This window comes from Onychomys torridus, chromosome 10 (assembly GCF_903995425.1).
Source record: "Onychomys torridus chromosome 10, mOncTor1.1, whole genome shotgun sequence".
In the NCBI taxonomy this organism is placed as follows: Eukaryota; Metazoa; Chordata; class Mammalia; order Rodentia; family Cricetidae; genus Onychomys; species Onychomys torridus.
In genome coordinates this window covers 38,001,605-38,026,415 of record NC_050452.1, presented here as the reverse complement: position 1 = coordinate 38,026,415, position 24,811 = coordinate 38,001,605, and the positions used below count along the sequence as shown (strand labels likewise).

At 41.5% G+C, this 24,811-nt stretch overlaps 1 protein-coding gene across 2 annotated transcripts in view; it reads right to left on the bottom strand.

Moving 5' to 3' along the window:
* The window catches only part of Corin (corin, serine peptidase), a 240,972-nt gene that overhangs the window by 102,849 nt on the left and 113,312 nt on the right, over positions 1 to 24,811 (bottom strand). For both annotated transcript variants that reach the window (XM_036201349.1, XM_036201347.1), the window contains exon 6: positions 12,889 to 13,002. In XM_036201349.1, the coding sequence (XP_036057242.1) occupies positions 12,889 to 13,002 (114 nt within the window). The remainder of the gene's footprint in view (positions 1 to 12,888; positions 13,003 to 24,811) is intronic.

Below are 24,811 nucleotides of genomic sequence, written 5' to 3'. Positions count from 1 at the left end.
TATAATGAAGATTCTCTCACACCTCAAGATTCTCCCCCACCTCCATCCTGACTATGACTGGTTCATCTGGAGAGATTAAATGGGTCATGTCCTCAAATTAGCCCAATGTCTCACTTTCAGATCTGTTCACTGCAGCTGAAAAAAAAAAAAATGTGGGCACTCTTTGTCTTGGTCTGTGTTCTGACTGTCACTATGTTACTGTTCTGGCCCCTGTGTTGAAGGGGACTGGGTCCCCCGAGTGAACTGAGATAAGCAGGCAGCTCCCACCAGGTGTGGCTTATGTACTGCAAGAGAAGTCATCTGTTAGACAGGACGAGTTAACAGCGAGTGAGGCCATTGTCTGAGTGCTGATGTACCGGTACTTATGTCTATGTCAATGTTACTCATTTCTGTCTACTAATCTCCTTCATTTTCCTGGAAGAGAAGGAGAGAGAGGCTTGGCAAGAGCTGCATCCCTCTGTCTTGCTATCAGGCCTGCAGCATGAGTGGAGCTGGTCTTAGCCAGCAGGAGAAGCCTGCAGCCAGCCAGCAGTTCTCAGAGGGTGAGGGTATGTGTTCTTGGAACAGAAAAGGCAGAGACAGAAGCTGCAGATGAAGTGGCAGAGAGTTCATTCCTACAACAGGCTAGCTGAACAAACATCGAAAAGAGAATCTGACATTAATTGTTAATTACTATAGTAAGAAAAGTTAACAAAAATTTTTTTGCAAGAACACTGGCAGCCAAGGACACACTCTGTGCCTCCTTCCTTCCTAAGCCAAGTTCTTCACTGTGATAACTCAAGGTCTCTTCTGCTGGCCAGCAATGTCCAACTTTAACCCCTTTAACCCTTCTCTGTCCTGATACTGCTTTTAAAAAATGTAGAATTACCAGCCTGCATACTCTGATGTTTTGAAAAAAAATTATGCTTTTGCTCCACAGGAAAAGAAAAAATACAAGGATCTGGTCATTTGAGTTCAATGGGTTGCAAATACTTGTCATCATTTAAGAGAATTGATTACAAATTATTATTGATTAAGGTAAGAAAAATTTCTGCTAATCTGAAATGTTTCACATTGATACAGGTTTTTAATATATTAATGCAAAAAAGTTTTTGTTATGATATATGCATGTATCTATATGTTTCTATTCTTGTTTGAAATGTTTTATTTCTATTCTTGTTATGCAATGTTTTAAACTGCTGGGAAGAAACCACAAAGAAAAGGACTTTTGGGTGGAAATCTGCCATGTTGGTCTGAAAAGCAAGAGAAGGTAAAAGTTTTGGAATAATGGTAGGGAAACAAAAGGAATTTGTCTATGTCAGGCTGAACCAGAAGAGCAAACATAGGGAAGGGCCTGGACCTTGAAGTAAATGGTAAGTTGTAGGTCAGAGGGGATGTGAACTATGCTGAATGTAAAGGGAAAAACTATAAGATATATTTTGGAATTTAACCGTATATGACTAATTCTTGTTTTCTTCATTTTAAAAATAGCTTGATGATTCTTCATTAAAATGTTTATGTTTAAAAATGGAAATATATACATATGTATGTATGTGGACATGTATGTGACTTATGGGTATGAATGAAAGTTGGATCCAACTGTGTGTATGTGTGCATGTAACTATTGTTTAATTTTAAACAGTAATTACATGGTCTTCCTCCATCTTGGCTGATGACCTCATCATGAAGTCCTCAAGGACAAGGTATTGTTGAGGGAGCTCACAGAAGCCTCAAAATACATCTTCAAAAATTAAAGAAGGGAGAGTTATACCCCCAAGTCACCACATAATGCTTTAAATCATGCCTTATTTGTTTTTAAATTTTTAAAAGTGGATGCTGCTGGAAAATCTGCAGCTAATCAATTTTGGCATGAAGGCACCACCACAAAATTTGCTCAAGTTAAATGTAAAGATCCTTGTACTGGCTTATGGAAGGCCCCCGACCCTGTTTAATATGGGGATAGGGGCATGTTTATGTTTTCTCACAGGACGAAAATGAAACTCCTTGGTTGGCTGAAAGATTGTTGCCATGTATGGAGTGGAGAGATGCTGATCCTGATGTTGCTGATGACCATCCAGAGATGCCAGAGTGAAACCTATTGGGCCTATGTTCCTGATCCATCAATTTTACATCCTGCAACTTGAGAAGGAAAAGAAATTGTGGTTGCAATTAATGATACCAGGCTTTAGATCCGCTTGCCACCCAAAAGTTCCAGATTGCTCACAATTTTCTTATTTTGGATATGGTAAAGGGATTCCTGTATATTTTGCAAAAAATATTACTTTGGAGGGATGTCTTGTATTGCTTCCTCAAGGTAAATTGAAATAAGTAAAATTTCACCACCTCAACAATTTCCTCCATGCACAAAAGAACTGCATGAGTCTAACAGAACATTGTTATGGAGATGATGTACTGGCATTATTCCTTTAAAGTATAACATTACATGGACACAGCAGTATATTCTTGATTGGTCTAGAAATCATGACAATTATAGCGACTCTTATATGGTGTCTACAGCAGAATCTTGGGATCAAGGACTGTCAGCTGGAATTTGGTATTCCAGTACTGGATCTCCACAAACATCTGTTTTGGAAACTTGCTGCTGCCATGGGAACAGTTGCAGGATATTCCAATCACTTGAAGCCTGTTTGTCCTTTGAAAGGAACTGTTTTAGCCTGTGTCAAAATGTCCTATGTTCTTTTAGTTGGTGAAGCAAATATTTCTATGAATAATTCTGTGTTTAATGTATCAAGTCTTAATTGCATTTTGACCAATTGTATTTCTCAAATGGATAATCACATTTGTGTAATAATGTTAAAAAATAATTTTCTTTTGTTATATTGCCTGTATATATGAGTGATCCATGATTTGATGATAAAGGGTTACAAGTAACTGAGGAAATCAAGAAAGCTTTAAGCATGCAGAAATGTGTTGTTATCATGCCTGCTACTACTATGGCGGCTTCAGTGGCTTTATCTCAATCCATCCAGACAACAGGGTTTGTTAATCAATTGTCTAAGAATGTCTCTATGACATTAGAGACTTAAGAAGATATATATGTGTAAATGGAACATAAATTGAATGCTTTGTATGATGTGGTACAATTTTTAGGAGATGAACTCCAAAGCCTGAAAACTAGAGTACATTTGAAATGTCATGCTAAGTATGAGTGGATTTGTGTTACATCTTTCTGTGTATAATGAAAGTGCTATTGGATGGAAAAAGGTTAAGGCACATCTCAAAGGAATTTGACATGATTCTAATGAATCCTTAGATTTGGCTAAATAACATCAAGAGATTACAAGAAATGAAAAAGGCTAAATTGGATTTTGATGCAGCTAAAATAGCAGAAGATATTTTAGAACAATTTAAAAGGGCTATCCCATCATGATCATCATTTACTTCACTCTTAGTAGTGTTGTAGCTATTGGGGCATGTGTCGTAGTAGCCATAATCTCTTTGTCTATGATTCTCAAGCTGATTTTGAACTCGTTATGGAGATTGGGCTCAGAACTCCAGAGTAAAACTCTGCACATTCCTGACTTAACACCAGAGGCTGGTAGCCAAAGACGGGTAAGTTTTCTTTGCCTCCTTTCAACCTAAGACAGGACATGAAGGATGGAATTCATGCTCCCATGATGGGTAAGATTGGAGTGTGGTTCCAAACAGCCAGGTCATTCACTAAGAACAGGTCCTGGTCCCACCTGGGGGACTCCCAAACAGTTCAAGCTAATCAACTGTCTCACTTATCCAGAGGGCCTGATCCAGTTGGGGGCTCCTCAGCTATTGGTTCATAGTTCATGTATTTCCACTAGTTTAGCAATTTGTCCCTGTGATTTTTTTCAAGCATGGTCTCTACAATTCTCACTCATATAATCCCTCCTCTTTCTCACCTATTGAACTCCCAGAGCTCCACCTGGGGCCTGGCTGTGTATCTCTGCATCTGCTTGCATCAGTCATTGGATGAGAGTTATACCTCGACAATTAGGGTATTTGGCCATCCAATCACCAGAGTAGGTCAGTTCAGGCTTTCTCTCAACCATTGCCAGCAGTCTATTGTGGAGGTATCTTTGTGGATTCCTGGGGACCTCTCTAGCATTTTGCTTCTTCCTATTCCCATGGGGTCTTCATTTATCATGGTCTCTTTTTCCTTGTTCTCCCTCTCTGTTCCTGCCCCAGCTCCCCTAAGCTCTCTTTCCCTTGACACTTGCCCTTCATTAACCCCCCTCACATCGAGTTTGCTCATGTATATCTCATCTATTTCTCTGTCTCTGGGTGATCCCTGTGTCTTTCTTAGGGTCCTCTTTTCTAGGTAGACTCCCTGGAGTTGTGAGTAGCAGTCTAGTCATCCTTTGTTTTACATCTAGTATCCACCTATGAGTGAATACATACCATGTTTGTCTTTCTGAGTCTGGATTACCTCACTCAGGATGATTTTTTCTAGATCCATCCATTTGCCTGCAAACCTCATGATGTCATTGTTTTTCTCTGCTGAGTAGTACCCCATTGTGTATATGTACCACATTTTATTTATCCACTCTTCAGTTGAAGCGCATCTAGGTTGTTTCCAGGTTCTGGCTTTTAAAAGTAATACTGCTGTGAACATAGCTGAGCATGTGCCCTTGTGGTATGATTGAGCATTCAGGGACACTTTGCTCAGCCTGGGTGAAGGAAGGAGGGAACTAGACCTACCTTGACTGGATCAACCAGGCTGAGCTGAATCCCCAGGGGAGTCCTTGCCCTGGAGTAGATGGGAATGGGAGGGGGGCTGGAGGGGGGCACGGGAAGAGGGAGGACAGGAGAATCTGTTGATGATATGTAAAATTAAATTATAAAATAAAATAAAAAGATTGGAGTGTGTTAAGGAAACACCTAAGACAGGCAAGGTCATCTGAGAAACTCAGTGGAATCTTAAAATAAATAAAAGGGAGGAACTGTGAGTGCCCACAACTGACTCAGTTCTCCAGTTTGAATCTGAAGTCTATTCTGAGTAAATAGAGTTCAGGTTTGTTTGCTCCAAGGCTGTGAGAAAGTCCTGATTAGCCCACAAGAAGGAACACACTATCTAGCTAGACGCAGGCTACTGATGCAGCCAGAGGTACATTGAAATAGTAAAGAAACTGTCTGTTCCTTGGTGCAAGGCAGGATAGATAGTGGCTGAATGTCTGTGCTGTGCATTGTTCTACCTCTGTCCTTCAAAACTGTATATAAGCTGGCTGTGAAATAAACGCGGGGCTGTTGGGCATTGACCACCAGACCTCTCTATTCTTTTCTGTCTTCTTCATTGTTTCTTCAGTCTGCACGCCTCTACCCAGCTACCCAGCTGACTGTCGGCAAGACTGACATAAAACACATTACACACATGTGTACAGAAAAATTCAAGAAGTTTTAATTTTTGTTTCTCTCAACCTGAACAATTTTCAAACAAGGATGGAATAATAAAGGAGAATATAAGAACAAGAGGAGGTGCTAGTCTTCATATTGACAGTCCTGCTTTTTCCTGTATGACAGAGGGAACTGTCTTCCCATGCTGCACCTTTCTGCTGAGTGAGGTGTGACTGACAGCCGAGCCCAGGAAAGTTATGACCTTGTTTGCTTTTGATATCCACAGAGCAGAGTGGGGAGTGTATACTGAGATATGTGTAGTTTTTTTTTTTTTTGAAGCTGCTTAAAAGGTCTTTTCACTTTTGTTTTGTTTCAATCTAACTATTTTTAGGAAGTTATGAATTAATTTGATAGAACAAGTATTAACCAGGAAAAGAGTCTTCTCAACTTAACCATCAGTGTAAGAGTCCAGGCATCCCCCAGAGAGGAGAGGGGAAGACTGGGTACCATGAATAAAATTATTTTCAAGTAGCGTGTTCTACTTTTTCTGATAGCAGAGGCACTAGGGAATCAAATACTCCATTTAGCATCTAATTAACCTAAGAGCACACTGAAACTTTCCAGAAGTTTCCATGTCTTCTGTGAAGCCCGTTCTGGATCTTTGATAATCCATAATAAAGCACCTCACCAGAGATCTATTTTAAGATTAGCATTGTCATTTGCTAAACTACTGTAGGAATGGAGAGCACACAGCCATTTAGCTTGCAAAACTCAGTGTGGCTTCTGTTGTCACCTCCTCAGTGAGAAAATCCTTCCAGGAGTCAGATACCAAATTAGCTGCACTTAGAAAACAGCCAGTTACTTCCGCACCTCCCCTCAGATCCGTAAACACTCAGAACCCTAACCAAGAGGACCGTGCAGCCAGGGACCTACAGCAAAGAGCAAAGATCTCAGTGGCTCCTTTTATTGGAGTAAATGTTTACTTGTGAAGAGATGTGGTCAGTGCAATTTGGGGCCAACTAATCATAATTTTCAAAGGGTGCTTGCTGAGATTTTCTTGCTCTATTCAAGCATATTTTTGCCTGGACCTAAGTTAGGTGTTTTTAAACTTGCATCTCTCTCTCTCTCTCTCTCTCTCTCTCTCTCTCTCTCTCTCTCTCTCTCTCCTTACAAAGAACTTGATGGAAAATGTTTCTCCTGAAGTTCTTCCGTGTAAATATTTACTCTTAGTTTGGCATCTGATAAATACACTATTAACCTTTGTCCCTCAAAATTATCCTTAAATTAAAGCCGAATGCTAGGAAACAGAAAGTCTTTTTATCCAGGACTTCCTGCAGTTTGCCCAGGCTCCTGCTCCATAAACATAAGCTGGTTTGCCTCAGTTCAAGAAGCGAGCAGGAAATCTCAGTTTCCACAAAATTAGAGAGGAAAAGTCATTTCGTGCAACATTCTCACTGTGAGATGACCAGAGAGGTTAAAACACGTGCCTGGTACTGCCTCATCTCTCTCTAACAGAGTTGTAAGGGGCCAGCCCTGGTGAACACCTGGATTTTTTTCTTCTGCTGACTTTGCCTCTGGAGGAGGTCTCTCCTGCCATACTACTGGCATCTTAGATGGAGTAACACACTGTTTCATGGGAACAGATGATTAGCAGTGTCCTTGACTGAAAACCAGTAGACAGCACCCCTGATGCTCACAGCTGGAACAGTGAGAAATGTCTCACACATTGCAAAATGTCACCTGCAGGGTTGAGAACCACTGTCCTAGCAGATAAACATAGGGACAGGCCTAGCTTAAATCCTCCCTTTCCCACTGGCCTCTCTGCTTACCCTAGTTCATAGCACCCTATTTTCTGATAATAGGACTTAGTGTCAATACATTTCTACTATCTTGTTTAGTGTTATGTCATTTCTTGTATTACTGTTTTCAAAAACATATTTGAAATGTCCTAGTTAGTATCTGATATAATCATTAAGATTTAATCATGTCTGAGAAAGCTGTGAAATGCCACCTGGGCACAATGCAACAAGTGCTGTCTTGAACTCACAACAACTGCCTACAATGGGCCTTTCAAGAGCCACTTGTGAATGAGGGATGGGATCACAGGGTTCACCTCTCCCTGACAAAGGTTCTGGAAGGGTGGAAGTCATTGTCTTCCATTGTGTTCCCAATGGTGACCTCACCAAGCTCGAATGCATCGTCCCAAACCCATGGTCACACAGATGGCACCAGTTAAACTCAGTGGGTAATAAAACAAAGCAAAAAGTCAGTAATGTGAACAGGGTACTGTGGTGATAGATTGTGTACCCTAATAAACTTGCCTGAAGATCAGAGAACAGAACAAGCCACTAGATTAAACATAGAAGCCAGGCAGTAGTGGCACACACCTTTAATCCTAGCACTCAGGAGGCAGAGATCCGTCTGGATCTGTCAGTTCAAAGCCACCCTATACTACATGAGATTGTCTCAGTCTAGGAGAGAAACAGAGCCAGGCAGTGGTGGCACACACCTTTAATCCCAGTACTTGGGAGTCACATGCCTTTAATCCCAGCACTAGGAAAGCTGTGACAGGAAATGATGTGGGTGGGTGGGAAAAGGTATAAAAGGCATGAGGAGACTGGAACTAAAGTCATTTGGCTGAGGAAAGCTTTTCAGGCTGAGGAGTCCTGGAGGTAAAAGGACTATTCCTTTGTCTCTCTGACCTTTCAGCATTCACCTCAATATCAGACTCTGGTTTGTTTGTTTGTTTGTTTGTTTGTTTAAAAGACCATTTAGTAATTTGTGTTACAGGGTACTTGTAGGGAAGAGGGGGTTGACAGGGCAGAAGGTGATAGTAATTAGAATGCATTTTATACATGTAGAAAAAACGTCAACAACAGTTTAATTAACAAAAAAGAAAAAAAAAAAGATTTAATGTTCTCTGAGTTTGTGTATTATTCCCCTGATTAGACTAAAAGTCCTGTGGAGAAAGAAATCAAGAGGCAACATATCTACTCACTGGGTTTCTGCAACATGGTTCACAGATGGCTGAAATGTAAGAATCTGTGATTGTTTAGCTGAGTCTGTGTTTTCACAGAACCACTATGCTTGGTGAATTTTGCAAACATTTGAAGTTCTTTCCTTGGTTGTCAAATGAGACACTTTTATTATCCTGATGGAATGCTTTCTAGTATTTATGTGCATCCTTATCTTATGAAAAGAAGGTTTCTAGAAAATAGGTTAGCAGAGACATGACGGTAGTGGGGCTGCACATCCCCATTATCTTCCTCTTGGCCACCACAAGAGGAAGCACTGTGCTCCACTGTGCCCTTGCACTATGGTACTCTGCCTCATCTCAGGCCCAGAAACCAGCCAGTCATGTGCTGTCACCGGAGACTAGGAGCCAAGAAACCAACATCCAAACAAAACGTGCCCCACCCATGGACATAAAATCCTTCCTCCTTTTAAATTGCTTCTCTAGGCTACTTGTCCCGGTCATAAATAACACAATGGAGGTGGCAGAGACTACCCTACCTATAGTTACAAGCACCGCCATAGCCACAAACCTCAGCATTCTTGGGGTGTTGTGGCATGGTTCTATAGGTTTATAACCAACGATTCAATTCTAGACATAGTTTTGTTTCCACTTTGCTCATGAAGAATGAAGGCAAAGAGAGGTAGAGTTGTAGTGCCCAAGTTCACAGAAATAGGAATGGTAAGTATAGGATAATGGGCGTCCAACTCAGCACGTACAGTATCGATGAAGATAGTGTATGTCACTCTCGCAATTAAGGAACCACTCTCATCAAAAGAGAAAATAATAATAGGCTCATCAATTTTACCCAAAGTTCAGAGCAAATGGTTTCCAAAAGTATTTGATCGATTTCATGTGCCAAAGAGTATACAGTCACACCACTGTGAATGAGCCCAATCCCAGCTGATCCTGGAAGCCTGCAGGGTCAGGCCTGATTCGTTTTGGGATGGGAGAACTCTTTGAACCAAAGTACAGGAACTCTTTTCTTTGGCGCTTGTTTTTGGTATTAGATTTGCTTATTTTATTTTATGTGTATGAGTGGTTGGCTTACATATGTCTCTGTGCACCACATGCATGCTTGGCTCCCTTGGAATTCAGAAAAAGGCACCACATCCCCTGAGACTGGAGGAATGGATAGTTGTAAGCCACCATTAGGTGCTAGGAATCAAATCTGGGGTCCTCTTCAAGAACAGTGAGTACTCTTTACTGCTAAGTCAGTTTTTGGGGCTCTTAAGCAATACATACCTATAAACATGGGCTGTGTGCCAGTATATGCAACCCCTAGCCCCTGAGTCAACTCTTCTCAGAGATGGTCACCCAGTCAAAAGTCTACAGAACACTCGCAACAAAAAAGATGAGCTACTTCTGGTACAGAGGCTACATGCTGAATTACCTAGGCAGCTATGCAAAAAAACTCACCTCCAGACCAAGCAAATCAGTATCCCTTCAGCAGGTTGGGGGGGGGGGGCGGTACTGGGATGGGAGGTGCTCCCTGGAGATGTTACTGCAATAAGCCCATGCTAAGGAAAGCCCAGGTTACAGGCACAGCCTGCCTTGAATAGAAGAATGAGGAAATTATTAAGGTCTTCCCATTTTCCAAAATACTTTTCTGTTGTGAAACAGATTGTTCCAGGTGGTTGGGAATAATCTCATTCAATAAATCCTTAAGAATAGGTTGATAGACAAGACAAAATTACTTGAGAGAAGGGATTCAGTAAGCAGTCAGAAGTACTTAAGTGATGCTGTGATGGTCAGCTGCCACCCAGGGCATGCTGTGATGGTCAGCTACCACCTACAGCATGATGTGATGATCAGTTAGCACCCACAGCATGCTGTGATTGTCAGCTACCACCCAGGGCATGCTGTGATGGTCAGTTAGCACCCAGGGCATGCTGCAATGGTCAGTTAGCACCCAGAGCATGCTGCAATGGTCAGCTACCACCCAGGGCATGCTGCAACGGTCAGCTACCACCCATGGCATGCTGTGATGGTGAGTTAGTACCTAGGGCATGCTGTAATGGTCAGCTACCACTTAGGGCATGCTGCAATGGTCAGTTACCACCCAGAGCATGCTAGAGCAACCAGAACAAGATGTTTTCTTGTCATATGAGTGATGAGACTATCATGTAATTCACCAAGTCTGAACTTGTATGCGTAAGGGCAATGCAAAGGCGGCATGTATGACAGAAAACACGTTCAATTTGGAACCTCTCACAACTGACAGCAGGCACTCCATCACTCTGATGACTGGTAGACTTCTTTATTGCCCTAAGCCTCTGCCATATTTGAACAAAAGAAAGGGGTACATAGTCCCTCCTGAATTGACAGTTTAATTAAATCCTCTAGGCAAATGCTTCTGGCACGGCTTCTGGATAATTTAGCACAGGTAAGTCTTTTCCCTTGCTTCTGTTGAATTTAACAACTCAATAAACTACACAAACTACCTAACTTGCTTTGCAAAAGAAAACTAGTTCAGCACAAGGGGACATCTTAACTTGCTCTCTTGTCTGGCCATTGTGTTCTCTGCCTGCTAGAATACTGAGCTGGGTGTTTTCTTCTGTTTCTCACAGGGAATGTTCAGCCATGCTTCTCTCCTCCTCAATACCTTGTGGTGACATTCTGATTTGCACACTGCTACTTCAGACACACATGGTTCTCAGCACAGGGCAGTAACAACAGGAGTGTAGGGCCAGTCACAAAAAGCTTTTGTTGAAGTGCTGACCACACTGAATGCTCAAGCATAGAAGGAGGAGCCTTCAGATGGTCAGAAATGATAGCACGCCAAACTTTATGTATGCTTCACTCTGAGTTTTCATAAAGGCATTTGCTAAGGGGATATATTTTCTCAGTGGGCCAGACCATGTCATTCTGATGTATGAGTACAATGAAAGCTAGTGACCATGTTATTTAATAAACTGTTCCCTAGACATTGCTAGGTACCTTCCAGAATAGTAATACCTTCTCATTCAGTTGGTAACTAGGAAAACTGACTCCCTCAAATTCCATTTAAAAAACTTCCGCCGGAAGCTCTGACTGTGTTGTCAGCACAATCAGTGCTCAGCAGAGAACAAGATGACGAAGCCAGCTCTGGCCACCATAGGGGTAAAAGCATGCACTGACCTTGAATTATGCCCCAATACAAGGCACAGCAGGAGATAAAAGAGATTCTACTGCATTCCCATAAAGTGGACATAATCCAATTGAACCTTTCATAATTCTCTACCATGGTCATTTTGCACAGTAGTTTCTGCTACCATTTCAATAGTCCTCAATGTAACTACAAAGCCTACAAAGATGTCTTACATGTTAATCTGTGTGCATAGACTTTCCTGAAAATTCCATGTTGTAAAATAAAAATCAATGCTTTACAAAAACTAACAGTTTTCAAAATACATGTAGCATAATTTAATTTCTACCAAGTGTTAGGTAATATACAAAATGAATAAATAAGGGTGAGAGTTCAAAGAAGAAAAAGTTAGAAGACGCATTGACGAAAGCAAAATTGACTTAAACTGCAACATTTCTCAGACATTTAATATATCAAGATGTGCTAAAAAAAAAAAAACCCTCTAAGAAGTTGACACAGAGCTTATCCTAACCATTTATTTTTTTCACTCAATCATTTTTTAAAAACTCGAGTACTATGAAACCACGCTTTGGTGAACAACGCTCCGATGCCACCATATGCCACCTGCCCCAAATCCCAAAATAAGTAAGCATCCTAGCCCTTCCACAGGGAAAGGGGTTGGCACACAATAAACAGAGCAGAGGACACTCTCATCCAAGGTGGCAGTCTCAACTTTTTACAAAAAGCTGGGGGAGTCTCCCAGGAAGGAAATATAACTCTGCTCCTGCTGACTGCGATTAATCATACATCTATTAAAACCACTGGTGCACAACTAACTGCTCAGCTCTGCCCTGAGTTTGGAAAGCGTAGTGTAATTCTCAAGATTAGTGTTTCCCTTCTTCTCAGTAAGTGCAAAACAACCTGAAATCTGAATCTGAATTGGACAAACCACTGGCTAATTGAGTCAGAATGACCAAATTAATTAAAATGAGCACATGGAAGGGTGTCTATTGATGACAGGGTGTAAAGCCCTCAGCACCACTGACTAGCCCTCCAGTTAAAGGGAAGCAAAAACCAGCAAGAAGCTGAGGATTTGCTAAGCCGTGAATGTTAAGAATCATTAATATCAAAAGTTTTCCTATTAAAAAAAAAAATCTCCTTTAAACAGTTGACCATTATACTTACAAAGTTTTAAAAACAAAAACAAAATTCCTCGCCCAAACAAAATAAACCCAAACCCTCCTCCCAATCATAGGACAACTTTATGGAAAAACATTTCAATCTCTGAGCTGTTCCTTTGGACAGCTAGCTGCAGGGGTCCTTATAAACATATGACTTAGAGCGGGGTACAACCCCAGTATGGTGGCTCTGGGGGAGACAAACCTATCGGCTCCCTTAAGAATGGCCAATCATGGCAGCATGTGACAGTGCAGGGGTTTAGGTGGCCAGCACCTGCAAAGAATCCCTTCCCACCCAGACAACCCCGGCCCAGCCAGTCACGTACTGCAGTGAGCCTCGTCACTCCAATCATTGCAGTCATTGTAGCCGTTACACTGTAGCTTCTTAGGGATGCAGATCCCACTGGGACACAGGAAGCTCTCACCCCCTCCGCAGAGCGCTGGAAAAGAAAGTGGGGCGGGGAGATCAGAATGCATTTCTTTATTTGTTTAAATTTAGGAGAGAGAAATTTAAAAAAAAAAAAATAGAAAGGAAACAAAACAAAACAAAACAAAAAAACCTTTCTTTGTGCTTTGACAGATTTGCTTCCAGGTTCCTTCCCGGTCATTTGTTGCCAATTTTCCTTTGGACTTTGGTCCGCTTATGGTAGGATTACCTGGAAGTTACCCAAACAGCGTTTGCTGGAAACAGCCAGGGTACAATTTACCAGTGGGCTTGCACAAGAGCTTTGTGTGTTTGCCGAACAATAGACTGTGCAGCCTGAACAACTACACAATTTATGTAGAGAAAATGCCAAATGGGAATGGCTTTTCTTAACAATTGCGAACAATGTGAAAGTGGAGTGTTATTGACTGAACAAACCACTCTCTCTTAAAATGCTACTGTGCGCAGTACTGAGACAGTTCCAATAAAGATGGAGACAGACAATTTACGCGTTCTGGAATATGGGCACAGAGACCCTGCGCCTTGTATTTGAAACATATTTGCTTGCCTTAATAAAAAGGCAAGTTAAAACATGAGCATTTGTTTGGGCACAAAGATTGTGACGAGACATTAACACTATTTTCCCTTTTTTCCTCCCTGACGTTGAACAGTTAGTTACATTTGGTTATTTTTTTCCCTTATTATTTTCTTCTTCTTCTTTAAAGTTCAACAACTATTTGACTACTTGAAAATTACAATAGACAACAAATTTCAGATAGAAAGGCAGAAATACTATCAAGAAAGGTAATATTTCTAATAATACTACCTTTATTAATAAAAAGGTAAATGAGTTTACAAATAAGCTTCCATGCATGCTTGTGTGCACAGGGTACCCTTTAAACTGTAGAACTGTGGTCTCAACCATCTTAGTTCCTGGACTGTGTGCAAAGGAAATCAGTAATAACACAGACAAGTTTTACTTCAAGACCATTCATCCCATCTTTGTTTATGACTAGGAAACCATAAGATGGCACTTCTATAATAGAAACGGACTGCTTGAATAAATCTGGTAACTCCATAGTAAAGAATACTGTTACTGTCACTGAAAATGTACAGCACAGAAAATATTCAAGATCCTGGGGAGAAGTTCAAGGTACTTCAAATTTAAAAAAAAAAAAATGGTTCTAAAAAGCATATTGTAATTTGTCACAGAGCAAGGCCAACTACTGTAATTATCCCTAGTAAGAAGGCTAAGGGCAATTTTTATTTTGTTACCTTGCTTTATTCTGAATTTTACAAATATAGTGATTGTGTATGTTTCTCTAGTCAGGGAAAATGCTATATTTTGGGGGCGGGGATGTGCCAGTTTTAGAATAATAGAAAATAAAATCAACACCACCACCCCACACCCCACACCTCCCCCGCTCCCCCTCGTGCATGCCCTTCGCTAAAGCTACTGTGCATCCTAGTCACAGGGATGGTTGCCTGGTCATGGCCTCCTGTACTGTGTATTCCTTGATTATGTGATCCTTGTACACTTAATAACTGGAATTGCGGATTGGGGAACACTTTGATTCAGAAATGGAAATGCAGAAAAGCACAGAGTGAGAGCTTTCAGGTGGGGAATCCTATCCATCACAGTTCCCACAGGTCTAAATTAATATTTCCTGGGGAAAGCCTCATGAATCTCCAATGGGACCATATATTATCACATAACTGAAAAGAATGAAAAATTATGCTATATCAATGGATTCCCCCCCCCACCAAAGATCTCAAGAAAATCAGTGTTTTGACTGGCTGAAAACGAAGTCTTAGATGATTTGATAATTTTGCAATACCAATAATAAAAATAGGATTTCCATTGCATCTTATAATTTCAGAATCAAATTAATCACATCAATGGATCTCAGCTGCCAAAATACTCAATGTGTCTAATGTGTACAGTGTTCTTGCCTGAACACCTATAACTACAATACAGACTCCTAACAGACACACAGGAAACCAGACATAAAATAAAATAACATGCTAGGAATTCACTAGCTGGTCTATGAAATATCCTCCCTCCGGAATTAAGAGAAAATTGTAAAAGAGTGTGTAACCGACTGTGAGATTGGTTCTCTGCTGTACAAACTATGGAGCACGAAAAGTCACATGTGCTTCTCAGTGGTATTCCCCACCTATGGCTCTCACTAGTCCTCAGGAAACGGAGCTGGAAGTTCAACATGAACTAGTGTCTAACTAGAGTGTATCTCAAGATCCCAGGTGAACATGACTTGAGTGATGTCGTTTCTTGTATGTGGTCACCTTGAATCTAGATCAAATTTCAAGGCCAGCCCTGCTGGTGCTGCATCTTCACTGGCCTCTCTTCTTTTGGCTGATTCAGCAGGAGGTGACTTCTAGGCAGTACCACATTTGAATGGGATGGGGAAATCTTCCTGGTTTTTTGTTTTTGTTTTTTTTTTTTTTTTTTTTGAGCTGAGGATTGAACCCCTATTCCTATTCTTTCTTTGAAAATTTGTACTTAAGTCCGTCTCAAAAAGACAAATAGTGCACATTTTCTCTCACTTGTGTTTTTATACAATTTATATTAATACATAAAGTAATGTATGTATCTCTGATAGGAAAACGAAGGTCAGATTGTCTAGGGAGCAAAGGTGACTGACAGGATGGGTAGGGTAGGGGAGATGGAAGGAGGGAGCAGGAAAGACTGTGCACAATGTACATTGTATACCTGTATAAACATGTCCTTTTGAAATAAAATACCATGTACAATGAACACACAGACATAATAAAAAAAGAAAGTTCAAAGTCCTGTTATCAGCATCACTTTTTAAAATTTAAAGTATAAAGAATATGGACTATAAACACTGAATTTTAGAAAAAAATTCAAGGCAGGCATTCTCTTTTTGATATCCTGGGGGAAATGGCACTTTACAGATGGAAGAACCAGAGCACTAAGAGGTTAAGATAGCGGTGGCCCAAAGCCACACTGCCGGTAAGAGACGGCAATCAGCCCATAATCTTGATGCATAGTCCTCCACACCCCACCCACTGCCCTGTTCTAGAGACCATGGTGCTATCAGCTCCCTCCAATTCCAGGGCACTGGGTCTGAGCCAAAATTCAAATTGTCATTATTTTTCTCTGTAAACAAAAGACAGATGTCTGCTCTCCAGGTGAATCAGATCCAGATGAGATGACATTCCACATCAGCACTAGACTTTTGGAAGACATCCGAAGAGAGCGCTTATCAAGTTCCTGCAGAGTTTTGGCCCTAAATTCCATGGTCCTCTACCAACTGTCCTCCCACAGCGTTTGAGTTAACACTTGGATGATAAAGAGAGATCCCAAGGAGAAGCCACACTGTGTCATCTGGACACCACCTACTGCTTCGTCTGCAATTCTACAAGGAATGTGCTGGACTTCAAATCAAGAGCAGACAGATCAGTGGAAGAGTCCTTAATTAACGGAGAAAGTATCTACAGAATGTGTCCCTAGTCTAATCCCTATAGATCCTGCAGTGAAAAAAGTAAAGACCCCGCCTTAATCAAGTATGCATGCTACTGATCATCATCTCCTGAAACTGCCTCACCTCCAGTGCTGAATTCCTTTTATACCTGGGACAACTAATACAGCAGTGTTCAGTTACATTCCCCGAGATGCTACTTTCCGGGTCCAGGTAGGGTAGGATGGGTTATGAACCACCTAGGCTTTGGGCTGCCATGGCCTCAGGAGAGTGTGCCCCCACGTGAATGGTTGACCTTCCTCAGTAGTCTAGTCTGTGATAACAAGCTTCTGAAATAACAGTTTGCAACCCAAAATAACCTTGGAAATTCCGTCAACTGCTCCCAGCCTTCCTTGCTTCTCTCTGTGTTTCAGGGCAGCATTTCTATTGGCAAACGCTCTGTCACTCCAGTGATCAACTTACAGTCTTGGAAATTCCCCACCAGCTACTGACTGAGGGAGCTCCATCAGCCCTCCCTGGGAGCTTACTCAAAGCCCTAACCTCAGCTTCAATTCCACCTCTAGAGAGAGTGCTAACCTGGAACAGCCCATTCCAATGGGCTCTACACAGAGTGAGAGCCTGTCAGAGCTGCATTCTACACCCGTCTTGAAACACTTACTGCAAAACTCTCCCTCCGGCTCTTTCCTTCCAAAGGCTACTTAAAGACTTGAAGTAGAGCAAGGACAAGCTGCCAGGGACTGATCCAGTCCCTCCTGGGGAGAGGGCTGTATCTTTCTGAAGAAAAGACACACCTCAACTTTGGGAAGAAAAAGAAGGGAAGAGAAAGTCCAAGGTCTGATCAAATTCCCAAATTACTTGGCCTCTGCCTGCCCTCTAAGGAGGGTGAGTCATAATAGCTGAGCCTTTCATTTGGTGAATGTTAAAGCATTATGGGTGGAAATGGAAGTCAGAAGGCTCTTGGTATGGAAGGAGTGAGAATCTCCAAGGAGAAGGAAGGATATCGCAGTGCTGGGCACTGCTGAGGAAGAGAGACCCTGCACAGCTGAGCACCCATCTTTGAATGGAGACTAACTCCAGATCTGCAATGCAGAGACCCTGATGAGAGTTTCAATGAAGTACCTGGGCAAAAGCCAGAAAGGGGTGTGTCGGCAGGAGAAGGAGCAGGTGTCGAGCAGCTGAGAAAGGACAATGTTGCTGCAGGAGAAAGCAATTAAATGTGATGGTCAATGGGCACAAATGCACAGTTTTTAAATTAAGGATTTTAATGCCTTTGGATGGGTGTGTTCTGTGGGAGAAGCAGGAAACACACTAAGTACTGCCCACAGATCAAGTAAATAATGGCCACTCACTGAGAGAGGAGGAATGCATATCTAATCTAACAATGGAGACTGCATCTTTCCATCCCTCTAACCCACTGCAAAAATGAGGATTCCTCAGATATCACTATCTACTAAGCTAAAAAAATCCTTCTCATTTTCTTCTTAGACATCACTTTTTTCTTTTTTATTCAATTTTTTTTTTGTTTTGTTTTAGGGTTTGTTTTGAGACTGACTGGGTCTCAGGATAGAGACCAGGTTGACTGAGAGTTCCTGTTCTCACTGGCTGTGCCTGGAATGTAGTTGGTTACATGCTTGCAGCACAGGGCTCAAATACTGCATCCTTTAACACAATGTTCTATGCCTATCACTTACAATAATAATGATATCCAGGACCATCAAAGCATAGATAGCTGAAAGTCAAGCTAATCCAGAGAGCTACATAAAAACCATTTTGGTACAACTCACACAATTTACATTACAAAGTAGTGCAATAATTGTCCCTGGCTCCTTTCTAGAATGTATCTTTCTTGAGGGAAGGTGATTGGTCAGTTTTCTTACTGCTGTGTCCTGAGTCTTGGCTGAAGCTGTCACATGATAGGAAATTAGATTATTTATCAAGTAGTAAATGAAGCCTAGGAACATGAGATGCCTAGAAAATAGAACTAAATGATGGTTCTGGTTCTTCAGCTCTCTATATTTAAGAGTAATGAATATTTTATGATGTTCTTTTCACTGATAGATTAATAAATGAACAAAATATTAAAATTTTTCTGAGTGCCAATGGGATATTAGTCAAGCCTGCAGACAAGGCCTGCTTCTCAGTACCTGTACCTCTAGTAACAGGAAGGGAAAGGGTATTGTCCTCCGGCTTGTGACATGTATCTGACACTCCATCCCCACATCCATACCCACAGTACCCATGTCTTCAGTTATATTTTTGAAAATGTCTATGATACAGAGGAAAGGGACTTTGGAGCTCTGTCATAGAGCACAGGGTGTACCTGGATTGTCCACTTACACTGGTAAAGGCAAAATTCCTCTGAGAAAGGCTTTTGCCACCCAAAACAGAGCTTAAAACTCTCTCCTAAAGATTTCAAGTGTTCAATTCAAACTTCTAAGAACACAGTTCATTCTTTTTTGGTTATTAACAGGTATAATTTCTACTATAGACCTTCATCTTTTATTATATTTAATATTCATTATACTTGAACTTGAGAAGAAGAGATGAGTAACTTCCATGAGGGAGAAGATTCAGGACCTTCCCTCTTACTTCCCATATCGCTTCCTATTTCCCAGGAGTAAGAAAGAACATAGACTGATGCTGGAAATCACAAGTTCTCAGAGTGGCTCCGAGTGGCTGGAAGACTCACTGGGTAGAGGTCTAACTCTGTCACACATGGGTATGAGAAATGTCGTATCTGGGCCAACAAGATGGCTTAGCAGGTAAAGGCCCTTGCTGCCTAGCCTGACAACTGAGTTTGCTCCCTGGGACCCAATATGGTGGAAAACCACATGGAGAAAACTGACTCCAGCAAAGTGTTCCCAGACCTCCCCCACAGCTGCACTAACACCTCTCCTCAAATAAATACATATTTTTTTAAAAGTTCAAATAAGGAAATGCCACAGCAGTTTCTTCACCAAAACCACATTGTTTCAAGCTTCACTCTAAATGGTGATGAGAAACACCCAGACATGTTCTACAGGGGCCTTTCCTGCAACGTAGGACAGGGCCATGATGCAAGAGCTGTGGGGTTCACTTGGTACCTGAAGAACTAAGGGAAGACCCGGAGTTTTCAGTCCCTCTGGGAATTGCTGATGGGGTTATGGTTACCCTGCTCTCAGGCCTGTGTCAGGTAGTACATCCCACTGTGTCTCTGCCAATGGTCCCCAGTGGCCTGGTTCTAGACATCCCACACAGCCATTCCCTTCTGAGATCCTGTTTCTTCACCCAAACAAAGGAGGGACATGCCAGATCTTAGGGAGCAGCTTCCATGTGCTCCTGATTCCTCCCCCACCAATCAACGCAAACGTTTCTCTTCACACCGGCCATGCTGACTGAGCCCGCATAGTCTCCACATCTCTTTCCCACCTCTCAACCTCATCTCCCTTCCCGAAGGACACAGAGGTGAGAATGCACATCATGTCCTCAGAGAGCAAACTTCCCAATAAGCAACGCTCTGACTTACAGCGTTGTTCAAAAGTAGCACACAATAGGGGACCAATTACAGACTCATTTAGATGGCTTTTGACTTAGGTAGTCTAGAAAGAGAAATGTGACGGTGGCTTCTTTTAGGCTTCCTGGTGTCTCCCCTACTGCAAACACTACGAGAAACCAAGCCTTTCACCACAGTGTACACAGCTCTTTACTTTAATACCCATCAGTGCTTTTTATACATCTTTTCTTTAGTAAGAAACCATCTCTGTCAAACAAATGTTCAAAGAAAATTCAAAACAACTCCCTGGATTAAATGTCTTCATGCCAGACTTACTCCTGGACTTAACCCTACCCCCCACCCCTGCTATGAAATAAAGCTGTGCTTTGGGTCTGTGGGGACTTCACCATATGGCTCTCAGCTTTAATTCCTCAAAACAAGAGCTAAGTGTAGGTATTGCCTGCCTGACAGCGGCATGATGGAAGATCTATCATTCTATAGAGAAATTAGTCATCGTAAAGTTATCTAAAAGTGATCGTGAAGAAACAAAACCTTCATGTGTGACTGGAAAGAGAATACAAGTAGAATTTTGAAAGTGGACCCATGCCACCATTCAGTATCTCAAGAAAAATAATGGTATAAGATAGACACGGTCTTGTCTAGTAGATCTTTAAATATAATTAGACCGGGTAGAAGGTAAAGAAAAAATAGAGTAGAAATCTGGAAGTCAAGCTGACTGACCGGAGACTGACAGAAATAGAGGCCAAGCAGAAGTACAATGATGCATTCTACAAAGAAATCTGGGCTCAATTCAGTATTGAAGAGATGAAGGAAGTAATGATGGGAGGAAGGAGAAAGGAACAGGGGGCAGAAGGAACCAGGGAGGGAGAATTATGAAAATGACACTCCAGTATACTCCTCAAATATTAGTCCTCAAATAGGACTCTATACAACATTTTTTTCAGAACTCATTGGCAAATAGAATGTATGCAATGCTACTTGAAGGTTCTGAGAAACACAGAAATTCAAAAATGTCTATTGATAGTCTATCCACTCAATAAGCCAGGCAGGTATTTCTAAATTCAAAGATAATTACTTATTTAGTTATGAGAGATTAAAAACCTTTATCTACCCACTTTCTGAATTTGCTTTAGTAAATAAATAATGAACTTTAAAAAAAAAAAGATTTTCCAGACCATTGACATAGTTTTGAGATTTTTCTTGAGACATAAGGCCACGTCTAGTGACATTCCTCAACCATTCACTGTGACTGCACAATCGTCATGTGGCAGTATACAAACTACCTTTGGCAAAATCCAGATAAATGGAGCACAGTTTTGTACAAGTCTAGTGGATACATGTAAAGGTATATGGAATAAATGAAATATGCATGGTGTAGAAAGAATATCCCAGCCTCATGCTTGCACATGGGCGTAGACTGAGAACTTCAACAGGATAGTTATTGTATGAAGAGGCAGCCCCTTGGTCTCCTTCTCTCACACATACCTGCTGCACACTTCCCACATGAGGTGAAGCAGAACATGACCCTTACCAGGACCATGCTTTTGGACTGTTGAGCCTCCAGAGTGATGAACCAAGTCTTAGGGACCTTGTTAGAGCAATACAAACTGAACTAAGTTGATACATGAGAGCATTTGGGTGGGTTCGTCACAGAAATCAGACAGATTTCATTTTATCTATCAAGAGTCTATAGATTTCACCATAACCAAACTGAAAATTTAATAACTATTCCTTTTTTGTTCATTTTATGGACTATTTAAAAACTAAAATATATTGCTTATGATTCTATGATATTATGTTGCCCACTAAACAGGAATAGAACAAGCATTCATTTATAATTGTTTTATGAAAAAAATTTTGAAAACCATCTTTCAAAGACAGATCACATGACTATAAATTCGTTATGAACCCTATGAATACTCAATTATACTTCTTTCCAATCACTTCCTATTGTTGTTGTGATGTAGACTATTCCAAATTAGTATCACCCTTCAGATGGTCAGGCCACAGGGACCTCGTCCACCGTCCACATGTGACAGCCAGTAGCTGGAAGTCAGTTCTGCAGCTCTGTGTCAGAGTTCGGCCGGAGAGCTGCCATCCTCATCCCTGCCCCAAACCACACACAGAACTACCTCATTCCGTGGAGCGGCCCATAGTGACAGCACACAGTGGCTGCAGCAAGGAAGCCTTGGGAGGCCTGGAGGAAGTACAAGGTTGCGTTCAACAAAGAAATCTGTGCTCAATTCAGTGTTGAAGAGAAGAAAGAAGCCATGATGGAAGAAAGAGAAAGGAGCTGCCTGTTTCTAGCAGTTTGACTGCCCCCTCAAGTAGCCAAGAAATTTCACTTCTGAACACTCTCATATTTAAAAGAATAAAAAGCTGATGATGAAAGAATAGTTCCTAAAACTCACCCTAGTATCCAGCTTGAATTTTGTGTGTCGGGGAAGGAGGGCGAGTGTAACTTCAGACCCAAAATAAACTATTTACAATGCTTTTAGTATATCAACACAGTGATCTTGGAGAAAAAGTACAGCTGTGGATTTACATTAAAGTATCTGTATTGCTTTAGGAAACCACTTCACACTTGTGAGCCTTCATTTTTTTTTTTTTTTTAGCTGAATTGTGTCTGTTTGAGAGTGTCTTTGAATAATGTGATCTCTATTGGTAACAATGGTACCTGCTATCAGATGGGCAAAGCCCAATGTGTTCTGCTCATTAAGGTCAGGAAGTGTGTGATTGTCTTTTGAAAGAGCCAGACATGCTGGATGCTTAGAGGGTTGACCTGTACCTAACTGAAACTCCCAGCCTCAAACTCATGGAGATATCATTTCCTACCTACACAGGGAAGGATAAGACAGATGGGTTCTTTGTAATAACTAAGCTACAATTAATTACTTCTAAGACTCTGTCTCTGAGAAGAGACAAACACAAGAACCGATACAACAGCATCTCAGAGATTTGCTAATGATTTCTTGGCTCATAGGCAGAGAAGGAAGTCAATCGTTTCAGAGAAATGGATCAGTGCTGTCGAATCATTTGTCCCATGAAATGATTTACATATGAGAGGGAGAGGGAGGGGCCTGTATTCTTTTTTCGGGTTCCCTCTGTTTCTGCTACTGCAAGACCTTGACGGAGCAACAGAGAACTACTCCTAGCATCCCTAGTTATGAAAGTCTACAACAAAGCCAGACAGACTAAATATAATGGCAGAGTGGGGGAGGGGGGAAGAACCTTGCTTAGAAGGAAACACAAGCACAATTTAATTAACTTGCATTCCAGAGTCACTGCTACCAATTCAAATATATTGGAAGACTAAGGACTCAGCACCCAAGGGTGCAGGAGTGGGAGAAAGTCTACTCTTCCTACATCTACACAGGACTCCTGTGTGTTCTTTTGTATCAGGAAAGACAAATTATATCCAGTCCAGTCTGTGATAGGCAGTCTGAATGGATCCAATCAGAGGAACAGGAAAGGCAGAGGGCACAAGAGGTGAGGGTTTCCGGAGAGGAAGCAGTCTCAAGAAAGACACTTGAGGTTGAAAACCATCCGCTGTTCAGATGGCTGCTGAATCAAGTGGAGAGCATTGATTTTATCCCTGAAAGGAGAAAAGACCCTGGACAGTCCAAGGCTGCTTCCCTGGATGCTGATGCTGCATTTGATAAGTGTTTCCTCTGCAAACACTGCCAGTCCCAAGTGATGTGCTTAGTCCCAAGACCTTTAGGACATGGGCCCTGGTCAAAGTCAGGTAATTTGGGGGTTGTGAGTGCAATAGTGGGAATCACTTTGCTTCCAAGCCATATTACAAGATGGGAGCCATATCCAAAGGCCCTGGGAGGGTCACACAGGGAAGAAGTTGGCAGAAGTTCTCATCATGAGAGAGAGGATATGGAAAGTCAGTTAGTGTCCACGGGGATACAGCTTTTCCAAAGGGTGATTACAGCTTGATTTGTAGTTTAAGTGTGTCTGAAATCACAAAAGCTTGCCTCTGCCAGTACTGATGTTAGAGGTCCATCCCCCACAACTCATGCACATACCCATGTCCTTTGCATGTTTTTTTCTGTGGGTTTTTCTTTACTGGTTTATCAGGACTTTCCATATTGCCATGGTTTGCTCCAATCAATCACTTATTTGCCTTTTAAATTTATGGACTCTTTGACTATAAAAATGTTTGATGGTCAATGTGTGAAGTACAATATGCCACTTTTACGAGTTATGTCTCCATAAATCACACCACTATGAGGGCAATGACTTTTGTCTGTTCCCTTCCCAGCTGTAGCTACAGGAGCTGGGAGAGAGCTGGATGCACCTCATGAACTAAATAAACTTGGCATCCAACTCAGAGTCTTTTAGAGCAAATAGAAAATACCCTAGCCAAAATTCATGGCTATATTTTGGCCAAGGTACACAAAAAAATAGTCCACAGAGATAAAGAAATCAGGGCACATTCCCTAACTGTCAAAACTGAATTTGACAAGGCCATGGGAGAAATCCACAGAATGACTGGCTAATTGATTTTTCTCAGAGTAATTGATCTTCCCATACCGCTAACACAGCCCAAACACAAAGTATGTGGGCCGACCTGGATTTCATGGAATAGCATCCAAGATCTCTGATGCAGATGCTTTCCAGATTTAGGTTTCAGGAAAATGTCAAAGGCAGTTGGTTAGTTAGAGCCATCTCACAGCTCATCAGGAACCACCAGAGGGCGAGCACACCCTAAGTTGTGGAAGACACACCCAGAAGGTACCCCAGGGTGTGATGGAATTCAAAAATAATTGCATTGTGTTTTCAGTGTTTGTTTTAAACAAAATTGCGTTTCTTTAAAAGGCCACCTTGTATTGTATGTAATACCACAGAAATATGAATTG